The 18,083-nt window shown below is 35.9% G+C and overlaps 4 protein-coding genes and 1 pseudogene across 4 annotated transcripts; 4 read left to right on the plus strand and 1 right to left on the minus strand.

The window, feature by feature from the left end:
- The first annotated feature begins 45 nt into the window (after positions 1-45).
- On the plus strand, positions 46-2,040 carry LOC106432297 (sucrose transport protein SUC1). The gene is given in 7 exon segments (XM_048775413.1): positions 46-280; positions 405-703; positions 705-741; positions 744-1,051; positions 1,142-1,205; positions 1,622-1,657; positions 1,660-2,040. Coding segments are annotated over 7 exon segments (1,161 nt in total). The 3' UTR covers positions 1,842-2,040.
- Positions 2,041-3,121: 1,081 nt separating this feature from the next.
- On the plus strand, positions 3,122-4,681 carry LOC106432281 (annotated as a pseudogene).
- On the plus strand, positions 4,382-6,678 carry LOC106432292. The gene has a single exon (XM_048775410.1). It carries the CDS (start codon positions 6,007-6,009, stop codon positions 6,514-6,516), a length of 510 nt encoding a protein of 169 aa, XP_048631367.1. The 5' UTR covers positions 4,382-6,006; the 3' UTR covers positions 6,517-6,678.
- A 292-nt stretch (positions 6,679-6,970) lies between these two features.
- Positions 6,971-8,522, plus strand: LOC125606340 (uncharacterized membrane protein At4g09580-like). The gene is made up of 4 exons (XM_048775409.1): positions 6,971-7,277; positions 7,537-7,807; positions 7,888-8,058; positions 8,149-8,522. Exons 1-4 carry the CDS (start codon positions 7,018-7,020, stop codon positions 8,278-8,280), a joined length of 834 nt encoding a protein of 277 aa, XP_048631366.1. The 5' UTR covers positions 6,971-7,017; the 3' UTR covers positions 8,281-8,522.
- Positions 8,523-9,091: 569 nt separating this feature from the next.
- LOC106432295 (ABC transporter G family member 25) lies at positions 9,092-17,200 on the minus strand. The gene is made up of 4 exons (XM_048775408.1): positions 16,865-17,200; positions 15,963-16,791; positions 10,020-10,354; positions 9,092-9,922 (listed from the first exon to the last, which is right to left on the minus strand). The coding sequence occupies exons 1-4, from the start codon at positions 16,970-16,972 to the stop codon at positions 9,242-9,244; spliced, it is 1,953 nt and encodes a 650-aa protein (XP_048631365.1). The 5' UTR covers positions 16,973-17,200; the 3' UTR covers positions 9,092-9,241.
- Between the last annotated feature and the right edge of the window lie 883 nt (positions 17,201-18,083).

The following is an 18,083-nucleotide window of genomic DNA, read 5'->3' on the forward strand; positions in this document are numbered from 1 at the left end:
CGCCGCCGTTTTTGATCGGATACGCCGCGGATCATCGGCCACAAAATGGAGACAAACTCGAGCAGAAACCCGGGTCGCCGTCGTCCGAGCCATCGGGATCTTCGCGCTTCGGGTTTTTGGGATCCTCGACGTCGCCTAACAACGGCATACACCCCTCCAAGGACCTTGCCTTTCTTTCCTCGCCGACCTATTCCGCCGGAGACGCTAAAAGAACCGAGTCGCAAACGGTTTTTCTCTCCTTCTTTATGGCGGTTGGAAACGTTTGTGGGATACGCCGCAGGTTTGTTTTTTAATGATATTAATTTTACTCATTTCAAAAAAATTTACAATGAATGAATGCATCTCGTATGAAAGTATAATTTGGAAATATAATACTAAATTCTTACGTGGCATGTTCTTACACTAACCTCCACAAGATGTTCCCGTTCGCAATGACCAAAGCTTGCATATCTACTGCGCGAATCTCAAGTCGTGTTTCTTCTTGTCCATCACACTCCTCATTATCGTCACCGTCTCGTCTCTCTGGTACGTTAAAGACAACAATTGGTCTCCGGCGGTAAACTCCGGCGACGAGAAGACATCGAGTGTTCCGTTCTTTGGAGAAATCCTTGGAGCTTTTAAAGTCATGCAACGTCCCATGTGGATGCTACTTATTGTCACGACGGCCCTAAACTGGATCGCATGGTTCCCGTTTCTTTTGTTTGGATACTGACTGGATGGGTCGTGAAGTGTACGGTGGAGATTCAGTAGGAACGATAGAATGTTGAAACTATACAACAGAGGAGTACACGCTGGTGCATTGGGATTGATGCTTCAATCGATAGTTCTTTTGTTTATGTCACTTGGTGTTGAGTGGATTGGTCGGAAAGTGGAGGAGCTAAACGGCTTTGGGGTTGTCAACTTTATCCTTGCCATAGGCTTGGCCATGACGGTTCTAATTTCGAAACAGGCGGAGGGTCACCGGAAAACTGCCGGTGATTTTGCCGGACCGTCGTCTGGAGTGAGAGCTGGAGCGTTGAGTCTCTTTGCTGTTCTTGGTATTCCATTAGCTGTGAGTATTTTCATTCTTTGTCTTCATATGAGTTTTATTACATTTTTATATTTTTAGCTAAATGTATTAAACTAAATTATTTTTTGGCAGATTACTTTCAGTATTCCATTTGCACTAGCCTCCATATTTTCAAATAGCTCCGGCGCCGGCCAAGGTAACTTTTGTTGTAATTTAATTTACTTATAAAATCTATTATCTTCTCCTGTTAATTTAGAAATCTTATCGTCTGACAATTTGGGACCAATCAAATTACCATGTAATAAATTCAAACGTTTGATTTGAATATATTAATGAGTGAGAGATATTTGTTTCCAGTTAAATTATCAATAAGAGTTAACTTTTTCTATTTTTGTCAAGAAGAAAGGATTAAATCTTTCCTTTGTTACTTTTTCAAAAACTCATGTGGACAATATCGATAAGTTTATCCATAGCATTTGTTGGGTGAGATTTTTTTACTAATTCGTATGTTTCATTTCATCCAGTATTATCATAAATAAAAATAGTTTCCCATTATAACATAATTTTAAATTTGACTTTTAAAGTGTGTGTTTCTTTTTGTTTTGTTTACAGGACTTTCGATAGGAGTTTTAAATTTGGCAATTGTGATACACAAATGATAGTATCACTTGGAGGAGGATATTTTGACACCCTCTTCGGTGGTGGAAACCTACCGGTATTTGTGGTCGGAGCAATCGCAGCGGCCATTAGTGGAGTATTAGCGTTAACCGTTTTACCTTCACCGCCACCAGATGCACCTGCCTTGAAGTCGGGAGCCATGGGCTTCCATTAGTGTACTCTATGTTTAATTTTCTTGTGAAACTCATCAATACAGTACTGTTGTGCAAATATGCAAACCTTTATAACCAAAAAGAATGTTTAAAGTGATAAATCTAATAACCTTGGGTTATCTATCTCACCCTTTCTTTTAGTTTTTATTGTTTTTGTTACCGATTATCTATTTGAAATATATTTTTTTTTGCCGTCAAAAACTATTGTGCCTGTGACTTTGATAAAAGAAAGATTCAACTTCTGAAATAATTTCCAAATTAAAGTGAATCTTTCTGACAATCGTATAATACATGAAAAAGAGTTGACTACTTGGACTATTTTGCATGATGTAGGTAATTGGTTATCAAAAATATTATTAGTACTCTTCTCATTGAAAAGACGTCAAATACACTGAAATATGCAATAGTATTAAATAATAAACCTTAAATATTCTTATGAACAAACTAGGCAACATGACATGTTTTGTCTATTTCATGTTCACCTAACATTGACAATACCACAACAGATACAAAAGAAAAATATTGCTGGCACTCAAGCGTATGCGTGTACATCATATTCTACACAAGTTAGTAGTTGTATATATTCTTCAAGTGCATTATATATAGCTCATAGATACAACCACATCTATACAGTTTACATACCCAAAAAAAAAAAAGTAAAGCCAAATGTTGAAAATTAAATTTACATATACTTGTCATTTTCCCCTCGGACTATTATGTCTGGACCCAAACAAATTTATGGATATATCTGAATAGCAAGAGCGGGAGCCCAGGAAATGCATGTAATTCTGTTAACCTGAAATACCAAATACCGAGCCAGGCCTTTAAGACCTTGCTCAATATGTGTCTAACATTAGCTTTAAGTTTGGAAAATGATGTGCTGCTTAAACAATTTCAAAATTAGAGTACTAACTTTTTGAAAAGTTATAAGCTTTGTAATTCACGACATTTAATCGCTAACTCATCAAAAACGGCGAATTTTTTTCTGCTAAGAGCGTTTATGTAGCATTCAGACATTTTGCCAGAGTAAATCACATAAACTTGACATCAAACCAAATTACAGCAAATGAAGTTAATACCAAACCATACTCTTTTTTTTTTTAGTTTTGCTATTTGTGTGCGTGTGTTGTGGACTGCAATTTATCCGATGTAGACCGAACCTTTGTTACAAGCTTATACATAATGCTATATAAAGAAGAAAAAGCTTATATATTTAGGTATAGTATTAAAATAGAATAAATCAAAATTGTAAATATTTTGTTTCTAACTAAGAGAAAAAAGAATGGCGGCGCCGGAAATATGCTCTTATCTTTACGAGCCTCTTTGGTGGATCTGCATGACAACAAGCGAGCCCTTTACTCTTTTGTTTTCTGCTACTTCCAGTGTTACTTGGTGAGATTGTCAATTTCGCTGCTTATGCATTTGCACCGGCTATACTTGTTAGGCGCACTCAGTATCATTATCAGGCAAGATAATCTACTCATGTCTCACTCTTCACCTGTTTTGCTGTTTCTTATACATTTTTTTTTTTGCGTTGGATCACAGTGCTGTCTTAGCTCATATATTAAGGGAGAAACTACACATCTTTGGAGTTGTTGTCTGTGCGTTATGTGTTGTGGGTTCCACCACAATCGTCCTACATGCCCCTCAAGAACAAGAAATTGATTCTGTGCTTGAAGTTTGGAATCTTGCAACAGAACCAGGTTCATTGTTTGAATGAGACTCTGATGCTCTATTGTATGGGTGATCGTAACATGAACCATCTCATGATTTTTAATTTTTTATAGCTCTAGTTTGTTGCAGCATTCATGTGTTATGCGAGCCTGATCAATTGTGCTGCTGTGTTTAATATCATCCGTTTTTTCTCCCCAATATGGCCAGACATGTAATGGCTTATATCGGTATTTGTTCGCTTGAGGGATCATTATCTGTATGTAGTTTTGGATGTTTCAAGTCTGTAAATCCTTTTTTCTTAAGAAAACAAAATCAAGATCAACATTTTCAAACATGCAGGCAGGTAATGAGTGTAAAAGCACTTGGAATAACACTAAAGCTGACATTTTCAGGAACGAATCAGTTATTTTATCCTCAAACTTAGGTATTCACATTGGTCATACTTACCGGTGTGACAAACCAGTTGAACTACTTAAACAAGTGTTACTTAAATGAGATAGTCGTTTTGTAGTAAGATGTTTTCTTGATAACTAAACCAATTGCGGTTTCTGCTTTGCGTTTGCAGGCTCTTGATACATTCAATACATCTATGGTGTCATATATATACTATGTAATGTTCACATCACTAACTATATTGGCCAGTGTTATCATGTTTAAGGTATCCGTCCGCCTCAAATTGTACATATCTCGTTGTATGTAGATTGTTGCTTTGGTACATGAATCAAATCACTGCCTTTTGTGGGTTTTAAACAGGACTGGGATCGGCAAAATGGTATTCAAATTGTCTCACGTGGTTTTGTTAAAATACTTTCAGGCACTTTTCTTCTCCATATAACAAAGGACATGGTCGAGGGTGCGCTACTTTATTTCATTTACGGCTATTAGGAACGATGATATACATAATGAATATAGATGTAACACTACTAGCTAGAATTGTAGGAACATAACTATTCATGATCGCCATATCTTGTGTACATATAATCTTAATACCAAGTGTCTGTATCCATATGCGGTTTCTGAGAGTTTGCAACCGATTGTTATGGCTATGTTATTGTAGGTTCACCGGTAAATTACCATTAATTGCGTATAAGCAAGCATACCGATAAGGATGGATTTGAATCAGAAGACATTCCACTTAAGACGTCAAGAGTCTCTGCGGTCACCATAAAAGCGTTATTAACTTGTTTTCTAGCCTACTCTAACAACTGCAAGCCACAAAGCCTCAACTTTTTGCCCCTTGTCTCAATCTACCAACAACATGGACCAAGGTTCTTCTGTCCTAACAAATGCAGATTGGTTCAAGAATATCGAGAAAAGTAAAAAGGAGCAAAGAGGACGAGATCTCAGTCCAGATCATGTTCTTCTAGGTAAGTATGTTGTAAGCTCATCAAACGTAGGGCATCCCACGCATAAACCCTTTTGTGACCTCTTAAGATTGTATAAACAATTCTCGGTTTTGCCTAAACTGGTTTTCTTACAAGCATATACTGAAAGTTTTCAATTCAAGATTTGCATCTCTTATGTTTGATTTTATTTAGTCTTCTACAGTATTTTTTCCTTGGTTGGTGAATACCATTTGAAAAAAAGAAGATAGAGACTCTGATAGTTATAAAGCACATGTTTAGTCAATTGTTGAAGAAAGACTAACTTGGTGAGGTGGAGTTATAACGTTGTTGATAATAGATAGAGCCAACGTTTTATAGTCATCTATTCCTCAATCCTCAATCAATCACTCCGCTGGTTGATGAGATGTCAAATTGAAACTGCGTTAAGTCACTCTCGTAACTCTTTTTATACGTTTCATAACTTAGAGAGTTAATCATCACTTTAAGCTGTAACTGGTAAATTAGAAAAAGGAATAAATGGAATAGAGAAAAATTGACTAAGATGAATGGAACTTAGATTGTTATGAAATGTGAAAATGTGAACATAGTGCAATTAATTAGATCAGAAATACTGGATTTCGAGCCCTATAAAAATGGTGTCAAATTAATAAAGAAAAAAAATATATTAAACAGTTTAAAATGGTGAAAATAAAACCGTTAGATGTAAGACGTGGATTTTCATTAAACAGCTCAAAATGGTGATAATAAAATTGTTAGATGTGAATCTTCATAAGAAATCTAATTGTCAGTTGTAAAGGGGTTTATATAATATTTTTTTATAATTTGTAATTAGATGATAAATCAGTGTACAAAAAAACTTTCAAGTTTTCACATTTATGTATATGTAATCCGATTTGGAATGACTACTGGGAATTGATGACTATACATATACACTACCTAAACTGGAAAATACAGTTGCCTATGGAGAGTTAAAATCGTTTAAACTGGAAACTTACCGTTGACTTGTTGTAGCACTTGAACTACAAAAACAAAAACAAAAAAAAGACAAAAAAAAACAGAGCAACGAATCCAACATCACCAACAAACACACAAACTGTGTGTCTTCTTGTCTTGTTCCTCTCTTCTGCCCTTTTCTTGATCCTAGAGAATGGCTCTGAACAGTGAGTCTTCGGAAGAATTTAGTTTTCCATTGCTTGCTTCCCAAGATTCTTCCCAAACTTCCGGCTCCGATTCACCTCCATTGTGGAAACACTCGCCGGAGAAAACCCGCCGGAGATATGACGACGGGAGATTAATCATTGGAAGATACGATGATGACGGTCAGAGGAAGAGCTTCTCTTGTGTGGAAACGAGAAGTCTTTGGAACGTTAATGCAGAGGAGAAAATGGATATGTTGTGGGAAGAACTCAACGAAGAACCGCCGCCGCCGCCGCCGAGAAGCCAGAGTCTTAGGATCGATCTCGGCGGAGATAAGAGATCGTCTTTGTTTCCCGACGAGAGTTCCGCCGTGGGGTGCGGTATGAAGTTAACGAAGAAGAGACCGTCAACAAAGATGAAGATGAGTACGAACGTGATGGTGTTGATGAGGGTATTGAAGAAAATTCTTGTTATTCGGAGTTCGTCTCAGAGATCACCGGCGAAAACTCATCCACGGTGATCTCACCGTGATAACTTTAGATTGAGGGGTTTTTATGTAGAATTCATAAATTACGGGGCTTTTGTTTAGAAAAAAAAAATAATAGCCTGAAAAAAAAATTACATTTGTAGTTTGATTGGTTCGCAACAAATAATTTTCGAGGCCTGAATTTTAAGAACATATATGGATTTGGGAGTTTTTTCAATGTTAGTCTTGTTTCTTCTGCTACTTGGGAGGGGGTTGATCTGAGTAAGTATGAATTTGTTTGGTGAAAAATGGAAGAAGGTTAGAATAGGAGAGTGAAATGGTTATTTATCATTTTACCCCCTTACCCTCTTACAGATCCAGAGGTTTAGATCTTGGACTAGTCAGGACCCTCTGAATCATAGAGAAGGTCTCAAGATCATTCGTCTACGTTAACCTGAAGAACCAAAAAAAAAAAAAAGCTGATTGATTTCTTTCTAAATCTGAATCCACAAAATCGAATCGTTGCAATGGATTAAGCCCGCGGTTAAACTTCCGATGTTGCATTCGGTGATGGCTCCGACACGGAACCTAATCAGAGACGAAGAGCTCGGAGCGATCTCAGACGACGACGATTCGCCATCTGGAAAACGATCTAAGCTCGATCGGTTCCCTCTCAGCCGATGGGAACTCGCGGTCTCTCTCGGCGTCTTCCTCGTCTTCTCCTCTGGTCTCTTCTGCATCTACATCACCATGCCTGCTGCTGAATTCGGCAAGCTCAAGCTCCCAAGAAGCATCTCTGATCTCCGCTCGCTCAAGTAAACTGATAAAGACTCAAACTTTGTTAATATGATAATCAATATTTTGATCAATTCTGAGCTTCTTGATAGTGTCAATGTCAAAACTTGAGAAGGGTATTGATAAAGTTTTAATCTTGTTTTGGTTTCAGAAGTGGTAAAGACTCAGACTTTGTTATAGGATAATCGATGTTTTGATTAATGTTGAGGTTCTTGATAGTGTCAATGTCAAGACTTGATTAAGGGTATCTTGAAAGTTGTAATCTTGTTTTGGTTTCAGAGACAATCTAGCAAACTACGCGAATGAGTACCCGGCGCAGTTCGTTTTAGGGTACTGTGCCACCTACATTTTCATGCAGACGTTCATGATTCCAGGGACTATCTTCATGTCGCTTCTAGCTGGAGCTCTCTTCGGGGTTATCAAAGGTGTTATCTTGGTTGTTTTCAACGCAACAGCTGGAGCTACTTGTTGTTTCTTTCTCTCTAAGTTGATCGGCAGGCCGTTGATCACTTGGCTATGGCCTGACAAATTAAGATTCTTTCAGGCTGAGGTAGAACTCTTCTTTTGCTTAATCAATAAAGAATTTTTCATTTGGTGGGTGGTTTTGATGATTGCTTGTGTGTTTGTCAGATTGGTAAGCGTAGAGATAAGCTTCTGAACTATATGTTGTTTCTGAGGATAACACCAACACTGCCAAATCTGTTCATCAATTTGGCGTCTCCGATAGTTGATGTACCTTTTCATGTCTTCTTTTTGGCGACATTGGTCGGTCTCATTCCCGCAGCTTATATAACCGTCAGGGTAAAGCTCTTTTGCTCCTTCTCCAACTCTCCTTAGCTCTCCTGTTGTTGTATCTAAGTAGAGCTTCAATATTTGGTGTTTGTATTGCAGGCTGGCCTTGCTATTGGAGATCTCAAATCGGTGAAGGATCTGTATGATTTCAAGACGTTGTCAGTGCTTTTCCTCATCGGTTTTATCTCCATACTTCCAACAATACTGAAAAGAAAGAAGATATATGAGTAAACCAAGGAGTAGTATATTTACAATACACAGGGTGGCTTAACTTTTGGATGCCATAAAAGCCTGACAGAGTCAAGAGTACATTTCTTAACTGAATACAGAACACAACAATGTTGATTCGCTTATAGTTATTTTTTGGTGAGTATAATTAAGAGAGTACAGAATCAATACATTTTTGTTGCCCATTTCACAAGATATCTTGCTGATACAGATTTGATTTTTGATTATTATCAGTTCTTGCTATATCTTTTATGAAACATGAACTAGATAGAAAATAAAACTTATCTTAGAACAATTATTGAATCAACTGGATGCTCAACAACTCACGACATTATTTTAGTTAGATACTAGTTCCCAAAGCCAGAGCAGTATAACAAGAAGCTACTACTCTCTGTAAAACACCGGATTAAGTTCAGCAGAAGTTGGATACACAAAGTCAAACTTAGGTCAACTTGAAACCACCACCAACAGGTTTGTGCAACTGGTAGGTCTGGTGGCTAGGCACAACTTGAATCACACACCTGGTTGTTCTCTGCAACACCCCCAAAATAATATCATATGAGATAAAATATAGCAAGAAAAATAAAACATCGGTAAGTATCTTGTGAGAGGCTAAAATTCTTCTTGTGCATTTATCAATTAAAAGCTTTCTAAGTTACAAGTATTGGACAAGTATGAAAAGAAAAGAAAACGTACTGGATATCTTGGCTATTTGGTCATGTGTGAGAGCTTTCTTTGCAGCTTCTTCGCTGTACTTAGCCATAAGAAACATTTATCATTTGATATATATATACACACAACCAGTGAAATGTAGTAGATGGAAATATACATTTCATTATAATCAACTAAAAGCCTTTTTGTCATTTTAGTTTCACATTTAAAAACAAAACAAAAACACCCGAAAATCGAACAAACTAAACCCCCTAGTCATTTGTTTATTTAACTTTTTTCCTCTCAGCTTATTTTAAAGTTTAATACGCCTTAAAGCCAAGTACGCTAACATTCTATAACCAACAAACATGAAAAACAAAACGGTAACGCTGGTCCACAGTTCAATATCTCCGACCACTTCCTCCTCCATAAATCGGCACCCATCAGTCCTAGCCGCTCCTTCCGTTCTCTTTAATTCGCATCCAAACATCCCCAATATCTCTTCACCATTTCCATACTGGACTGCGATCATTAGACGGTAACAATAAAACGTCGTGGAAACATATTTCATCCACACCATTCCAGATGGCACTTTGTTCACGTAGAAACCGCCGGTTAGAACAAACGCTAGCATGGTCACCGTCACGATCGTGGACGCTTTCTTAGCATCCATGATCGCTGCACCTAAGGCAAGTCCGAGTCCCTGGGAAGCTAAAACGTATAGCAATAATACAGAAAGTGTGAGGAGGAAAGGGACTAGCCCTGGGCGTAGACCGACCATCCAGTAAGTTAGTGTCAAGAACGCTGCCGGAAGAACCAGTTCCATGGAGAGTGATCCGATGACGTGAGCCATGAAGTAAGACGAGAGTGTGTACATACCAGACGCACGTTCTCGAGTGAAAATTGCTCGCTCTTGTGGAAACGTGAAAACCGCGTTAAATGACGGAAGTACCCCCCAGAAAATGGATATGAAGAAGAGTAGTCCTAGTCGGTCCTGTAATAACAACATTATCGTTAAGAAAAACGCCAAAACTAAACAACAATGTTTGTTTTCGTTGTTATATTGGGTTAATAATGTTTTATATACTTACATGTACGTCTCGAAAATCGGAATGCCACCACATGAGACCCGCCAGTAGTGAAGCCGCGACGACTTGGAAAACGCGAAGTGCGTCGAAGGATTCATGGCGTCGTTCTTTTATGAGCCTGTGGAGGAGAATGCAAAGCTGGCTAAACCATGTTGTGAAGCCAGACATTATTCCACGAACGTTTGTCTCCGTTTTCAGAAAACGCACGTTCTCTCGTGAAGGTGTCGCGTCTATGTAGGTTTTAACGTTTGGGGCTAGCAATGTATCGTAGGCAACTGCCAAGGTTTGTCTCACGTTTGGTTTTTCCCGTTCCGTTGCAGCGTCAATCTGACAAACACCTGCACATGCAAGTTATAAAATCCCAACCAGCTTTAGATAAATCGCGTATAATAATCAATATTTCTGAATAGTTTCCTGTCTAACCACTAATGCATAGCAAATATCTGATTCGCTATAGTCGGATATTTAATAAATTGGTAATTCAAAAGATTCAGGGTGGTTAATTAATTAATCAACCAATCAATGTCTAACTTTTATCTCTTAAACTATAAATTAATGAAATTGGACTGCTCAAGTTATTATCATTCAAATAGGGGAAAGTTAATTGGCCGATGGAATAATTAGTTAAATACCTAAACATGAAAAGGAGAAGACAATTCAATGTGGCATTGAACCGAATAGAGGTGAAGTGCGATTCAACCAATCGTCTTCTTTGACCGACCAAACAAATATATTTAAACAGGTTTTGAAACTATGTTGGACCCATTTGTTTATTAATCTAACTAAAGTAAATATCTTTATAAATTAATAAATTGACTCATTTATAAGTAATGGAGGTCGGATTTGCAGAAAAGCTGACCCAACCAAGGTGGAGAGGCCGAAGACTCCACCCAAGAAAAGCATAAGGTGGCCACTACGGTGATCTTACTTCTTAATGTTACCTACTTCATTGATTCCATTTTTAAGAAATGGAAAAACTTGAAAATCAAGTAAACATAGTACTTGAATTTAACTTTTAATACGATAAGCTTTTTTCAAAAAAAAAAACGACCGATAAGCTTATACTACAAAATAAGCCGAATAGGTTTTAGTTCCTAAGAGCATCTCCAATGTATTACCCCATTTTTTACTCCAAAATGGTGCAACACCAAAATGGAGTAAGGTTTTACTCCAATGTATTACTCCATTTTCTACTCCAAAAATAATATTTCTTAAATAATTTCATTTTTATTTTATTAATAATTGCAAATAAAATCTTATACTTATAAAAATTTACCTATTAACCCCAATTATTTTATGTTTACGATAATAATTAAAATATAAATTATTTGAATTAAATATTTATTATTAAAAAGTACAAGAAATCATTAAAAAAGACAACATATATATAGGTTCAACAATGAGCATTAAAATATTTTTCCCACAAATGATCAACTAATGCATTTCGTAATGAAAAATGAGCTTCTTTATTGTTGATATTCCTAAATCGAGCAAGAAAATTTTGAAATCGGACATTTTCATCTTCTGCAATTTCAATATCTGGAGGTGGAGCTTCTCTTTCAAGTTCAATTGGTGCATCAAGTTCACGCTCATTTTCATCTTCTGCAATTTCATGTTATTGTATCATTTTAAATATTATTTAAGTAAAAAATAGAAACATTAAAGATTCAAAGGATCATTTTATAAATAAAAAAAGTTCAACTCCAAAATGGAGTAATGGGTAAGATTACTCCATAAATGGAGTAACCCTAGCCATTACTCCATTTTTAACTCCAAAATGGAGTGGGGTTGGAGAAGATTTTACTCCATAATGATGTTTGGAGTTGAAAATAGAGTAGGGTTGGAGATGCCCTAACACGTGTTAAGCTTACTTTTTTTACTTATCAACAGGATTATCAGAAATATAAAATTGAATTTTGGGGAAGAAAAGTCAGGGAAAGTCAATAATAAATGAACAATGCATATTCAAGCTAGTTACTCAACAAGTGTAATCATCAAATGTCACAGCCAGCTTTTGAAAAAGAAATGATGTTGGAGCTGAAAATTTAATTTATGTTGTTATTTTCTTTCAAATTGATCAATAAGTTCGGGCAAGTGGAGTTTCTTGTTGTATTTTGACGTAGAAACCAATATCTAACATTTTCTGATGAAAATATAACAAATGCTTTTAGTAGCGAATAACTGGTCAAACGATATTTTTAGGACATCTCCAATTATACTCCATTTTCTTCTCCAAAATAGAGTAAAAGTGAAAATAGAATAAAGATTTCTCCAACCCAACTCCAAATCTCATTCCATAATAAAATTTATTTCATAAATAAAATAATTTATTTTTTGTTAGTTCATCACTCCATTATATATGAAATGAAAAATGGAGTAGAGTTCAAGCATTTTTATTTCATTTTTATTTTTACTCAATTTTAAAGAAAAAAAATGAAATATTACATTGGAAATGCTTGACTATCAACTTTCCAACCATGAGTTCAAAAAAAAAAACTTTCCAGCCATGCAAAATCACATACATGCAAAACACACACGCGCACACACACATATATATATATATATGCATATATAGATGAAATAGATCGAATGATCACGTGGACGGTTAGTCAAATAAATGGAACTTTTCACGAAGATACAATACAAAGAACGTTTGAATGTCGAGCATAAGGGTTAGTGGAGACAAAAGAAATTACTGCCCACCAAAATTAATTTCTTTTGTCTCCACTAACCTTATGCTCGAAATTACTGCACGATGGCATATTATTTAGTATTAGATCTAAATAATATGCCATCGTGCGCCACAAACTATTTCTATATGTGCCATTTTTATCCCTTATTATTATTGTGTTCTTACCCTACCTATGGCGTCACCAGAGTATTTAGACATATCATGTGCGTGCATATATATATATATAGACATACAGATGTACGTACATATGTTTCATGTTTGTCATCATTAATAACACCAGACAGAAATGAAAAGTCAATGCCGAAGACCAATACAGCCTTATGTGTTTTTGTTTGGTCTTGGGTTACACAGTTAGTTTGTTTGGCCTTGGGTTACACAGTTAGTCATTAACTCCAATGTAGCAATCATTCGTGTGTATGTGTGACGCATGTCCCTAGCTAGCTCGCTATATATATATGGACCATGTGTGAATAATTGTCACGAGTATCAATTGCTGAATTATTAAACGAACCTAGGTTCGGTCTACATTTTTGATATGCCTTGCAACGTCAAAACATTCGTACTATTTGTTGGTACTTCTTAACTTGTTTTGGATAAAGCAAAGACAAATTAGAATATACTCCTTTTGTTTCATGTTAATTATTGTTTTAAACTTCTATTAAAAAATTATTTAATTTTATATATTTATTAAATAAAAGTATCAATACTAATACAGTTTATAACCATATTGCAACCAATAAAAAATAGATTATAATATAAAATTAATAGATTTTGCATTAAAATTATAAAACAATACTATTTATTTTAAAACACAAATTTTACTTTATAACGATAAATTAACTGAAACGGACGGAGTAATAACGCGATACATGGATGTGGTTCCTTACATTAAAGACTTGTGATTTCTTTTCTTTTTTTTGATAAAAAAGACTTGTGATTTCATTTTCATTTTTCTATTTGAAAGAAAATGTAAACTACATAGTCATGACAAACTCTTGTAATCACGATAAGACTCAAAAAAAATATTGTAAGAGTATGATTATCGGTGAGTGTCTTTCCAAAGGTATCTTAATTAATAAGTTGTATATAAATTAGATAAAAATTACTAAGTTTTAAACTAAAAATCAGTACAGACCAAAGTAACACCGGTAAGAAGAGTGTCCTAAGACCATCTCCAATGGGCTTACTCTATTTTTTACTCTAAAATAGAGTAACTCTATAATAGAGTTTGAGTTTGCTCCAATGATACTCTATTTTAGAGTAGAAAATAGAGTGATGAACAAAAAAAACACAAATTACTCTATATTTGGAGTAAACTTATTTTTTACTCTATTATAGAGTGAGAAATAGAGTACCATTGGAGTATTTTTTACTCTAAACTTTATTTTAGAGTAAAAAATAGAGTAGGGTTGGAGATGCTCTAAGCTTTTTTTTTTGTTGAAGTTTAGAACTAGCAACCGATGGTTTCTTTGTTTTCACTGTTTCCAACTTTTTTATTTTTTAATATCCGAAACCGGCCGGTGTAAAAAATCCCGTTGGGGTTGCCCTAAAAGGGAGTTAAGAATAAGAATTTCCAATTCCCAAGGAACTTGTATTTAATGCTTCGATGAGTACCGAGAGAGGGAAACTGAAAACCAGGGATAGATGCGAGAGTGTGATTGGGTCCTTTTAGGCGGTTAACCATTAAAGTAAAAGTTTCCTAAATCAAGGATGTATTGGAAACAAGGAACTGCAGACAATTCAAAACCATGCGCTTCAAAAACCACAGAAAATTAAAGAGAGTGAGAAGTCTACTTCGATTGAAACACTGAACATTGAACAATAAGGAAACTTTATTAGTTGTTTTAGAACATAATTAACCTCGGTTTATTAGTCAAAATTCTTAATTTATGATTTGATATATATATATATATATATATATATATATATATATATTTACATTTTTCAGTAAGAGACGATTCTTATATCTTTTATTTAAAAAACAGTTTTTAATTTTTCTTAGTTAAAATCTAAGAAAAACTAAAAGCTCATATTAAAAGACTGAAGTTAATGATGATCTTGAGAAGAAAAAGAGAATACAATACAAATTATTGGGAAAACAGAAAACGCGTATAAAATACTGTATGAATAGATGGTAAACCATAATTTAAAATAATTTTTAATATGTGCGAAAAAAACACAATAGCAAGGGTTTAAAACCATTACGTCATCTTATAAAACTCATAAGATGTTCAGATGATATAATATGCCAAAGGGTTTAAAACCATTACGTCATCTTATAAAACACAATCGTGGTGGTTCGTTTCTTAAATAAAGCATGTTCCCGAAAAAAAATAAAGAAAAAGCACCGTTTTAGTAGTGTAAATGTGTAATACGATAAGGTTTTTATATAAAAGTAAGGAATAACATTTATTCAGATGATATAATATGCCAAAGTTGAAACCCAAAAATCTGTGGCATACACGAAAAGAGAAAAAGAAAGACAACCACGTATCCCAATTTCCCATAACATCAAAAAGCCACCCTTCCATTATCGACTCTACTTTAACAATTAGTATAAACTTTAGAATAAACAATTATTAGAAAAATATGCTACATAAGTTCCCTTTACCATAAAAGAATAGGGTATGTAAATGTAAGTAATATTACTACTAATATCATTTATTACTAATGTAACGCTAGACTAATGTACTAGTAGACTAGCGTTTTGTTTAAGCTTCAAATAAATTACCAAGTATATTAGTATAAAGCCATCACGTAAGAGTCAACGAGAAAAAAAAACATCGTAGCTTAGACTTGTATAGTTCTCATCGTACGGCGGCGATGACGACAATATATATGGCATTTATTACTCTCTTGTTTTGGGGTCGAGCTGCTATTTTCACAGTAGTATTTTTCAATACAAATATGAAATATCTAAACCTCCTCACATGAGTATTTATGCATGGTTGCGGAATCAAGGAACCATATACGTATTACATACACGTATAGGACCACCCAAAACTCCAAAGGACGATTTCATATACAAAAGTTCTTTTTGTCCTATCATCAGTCAATTGATCTAATCATAATACTATTAAATCAAAGAATTAATCATGATAAATGTTAATAAGTGATTATGCGTGTTAGTGTTACACTATATACATGAAAGTCATGATGTTAACTAATTAAAAGCTGAATTAAAAAAAAAAAACGGGATCTGTTCGACCAAAAAAAAAAAAAAAAAACGGGATCTTAAATGGGAACGTACGTACCGTTAGCAAGATCGAGAAGGAAGTCAGCCGGATTCATCGGAAACGCCGGCGAGAATCCGACGGAGTCGAAGTAAGCCATGGCGTCACGTCCTTTACCGTAGAACAAACACCTCCCTTCACTCAAAAGCAGCACAGTATCAAACATCTGAAACGCACGGCTCGACGGCTGGTGAATAGACGTCACCACCGTCTTCCCTTTCCCATGAGCCATCCCGGCTAGCGTCTGAACCAACCGGAGAGCCGCCGTCGCGTCAAGCCCCGACGTGGGCTCGTCAAGAACCAAAAGGCTCGGGTTGATGAGTACCTCGTGAGCTATGCTCACACGTTTCCTCTCACCACCCGAGATCCCTCTAATGAAAGTGTTCCCCACGACTGTGTTCTCGCATTTCTCAAGCCCTAGCTCCGATATCACCGACTCTGCCGCTTTTATTTTATCTTCTCTGGTTAGACTCCGAGGGAGACGGAGCAAGGCGACGAAAATTAGGGTTTCGCGTACGGTTAAGTGAGGGTAGAGTAGATCGTCCTGGGCCACGAACCCGGTTCGTTTTAACGTCTGCTTCGTTGGTTTAGCGTCGTTGGCTAGTATACTTCCGGTGAGGCCTGGTCCATGGAGTCTCCCTGCGACGGCGTTAAGCAACGTAGATTTACCGCTTCCTGATGGTCCAAGAACGGCCATAAACTCGCCGGGTGACACCATTCCGGTGACTCCACTAAGTATCGTCCTCTCCGTCGTTCTAGTCTCATCGGACGGTTTGTGCTCTAGTCCCAATAACTTCTTGATCTTACTGGAGTCGCCATGGAGTTTCACTCGGTAACATACATCAACGAACTAAACAAAAGTAAGAGTTAAGACCAGAGTCAAAGCGCGTCAACGACATGAACTCAGTGAGTGTTTGTGTTACCTTGAGGGTGATTGGTAATAATGAGCGAGGCTCACGAGGATCTTGAGGGAGACAAGCTGTTATATCTGGAACGTTGATTAGATTTTCAACACCGCCAAAACCTGACATTATTTTTATTTACTACTTTCTGATGGCAAACTTAAACGGAATTAGAGAGAGAGGTGAGTTATGGAGAAGGCTGAAGCTCGGGGGAGAGGTGCTGAGAGCTCTATTTATGGAGAGGAGAATGGCAAGTTGGTGACACGTCAGCAAAGTGATGATTGTTGACAAACGACACGTGTCATATAGTATAATGCCAGCTGGCGACTGCTGAAAGGAATTAGGTCTTGGAAAAGAGTGGTTTTATTTTTCCTTAATTTGTCACTTCAAAATCTCTTTATTTTCATGCCTTTCTTTTTCGGGTTGTTATTGTGTTTATTTATTTCATTTCGAATATACCTCTCACTTTACAGAACAGATTTTAATTAAGTGTTTTCCACTCTAAATTGTCAAATTGAGAACCACCTGATGTTTCTTTTTGTTCTAAAAATTAAAGCAAAAGATACATTTGGACGACGATCGATTCATCATGTGTCAGGATGTTTTTTCAAGTTAATGCTTGTGTCGGCTGGCTTCTTATTTTCATTAGTAAATTGTAAAATAAAAATATATTATATTATGAAAATGCTATAATAATGAATAATATAAAATCAAATGATAAATTTAAGTGGTTACTATTAAATCTATATCTATATCTATATGATGAAATAAAATTGAAGGGAGATAAATGTATAGTACCGGTAATTAGAAAATCAGGATGGTCATTTATATAACACTGTTGGGGATGGGACTTACGTCCCCCTCGAATTGGCTCAGTCCAATTGCATAAAGACCTACTAAAGAGCGTTTTTGGCTCATCAAGAAAAAAGTCCATCAGCCGTATGAGCTAAGTCGAAAGCAGCAGACAACGCACGATGGGACAATAGGTAGAAAGAGGTCTCAGTGAATCCAGGCGCAGTGACAATAGTATCTATCGTTTAACAACTCTTCTGCAAACACGAGGTAAAAACAAATTTGAGATGTCGGAAACCATGGCCGACCATTGCTTGTTGATTAAGAATATGAAATTTAAGTTTAACTGAAAAACTGTATGTCAAGTCCACGATTAGTTTACATGTGTGGATCTTAAGTGTATAATGTATTATATGTTATAGATGTTTCAAAATGACTCTTTTTTTTG

The sequence above is a fragment of the Brassica napus genome, unplaced genomic scaffold (assembly GCF_020379485.1).
Source record: "Brassica napus cultivar Da-Ae unplaced genomic scaffold, Da-Ae ScsIHWf_85;HRSCAF=153, whole genome shotgun sequence".
Taxonomy (NCBI): Eukaryota; Viridiplantae; Streptophyta; class Magnoliopsida; order Brassicales; family Brassicaceae; genus Brassica; species Brassica napus.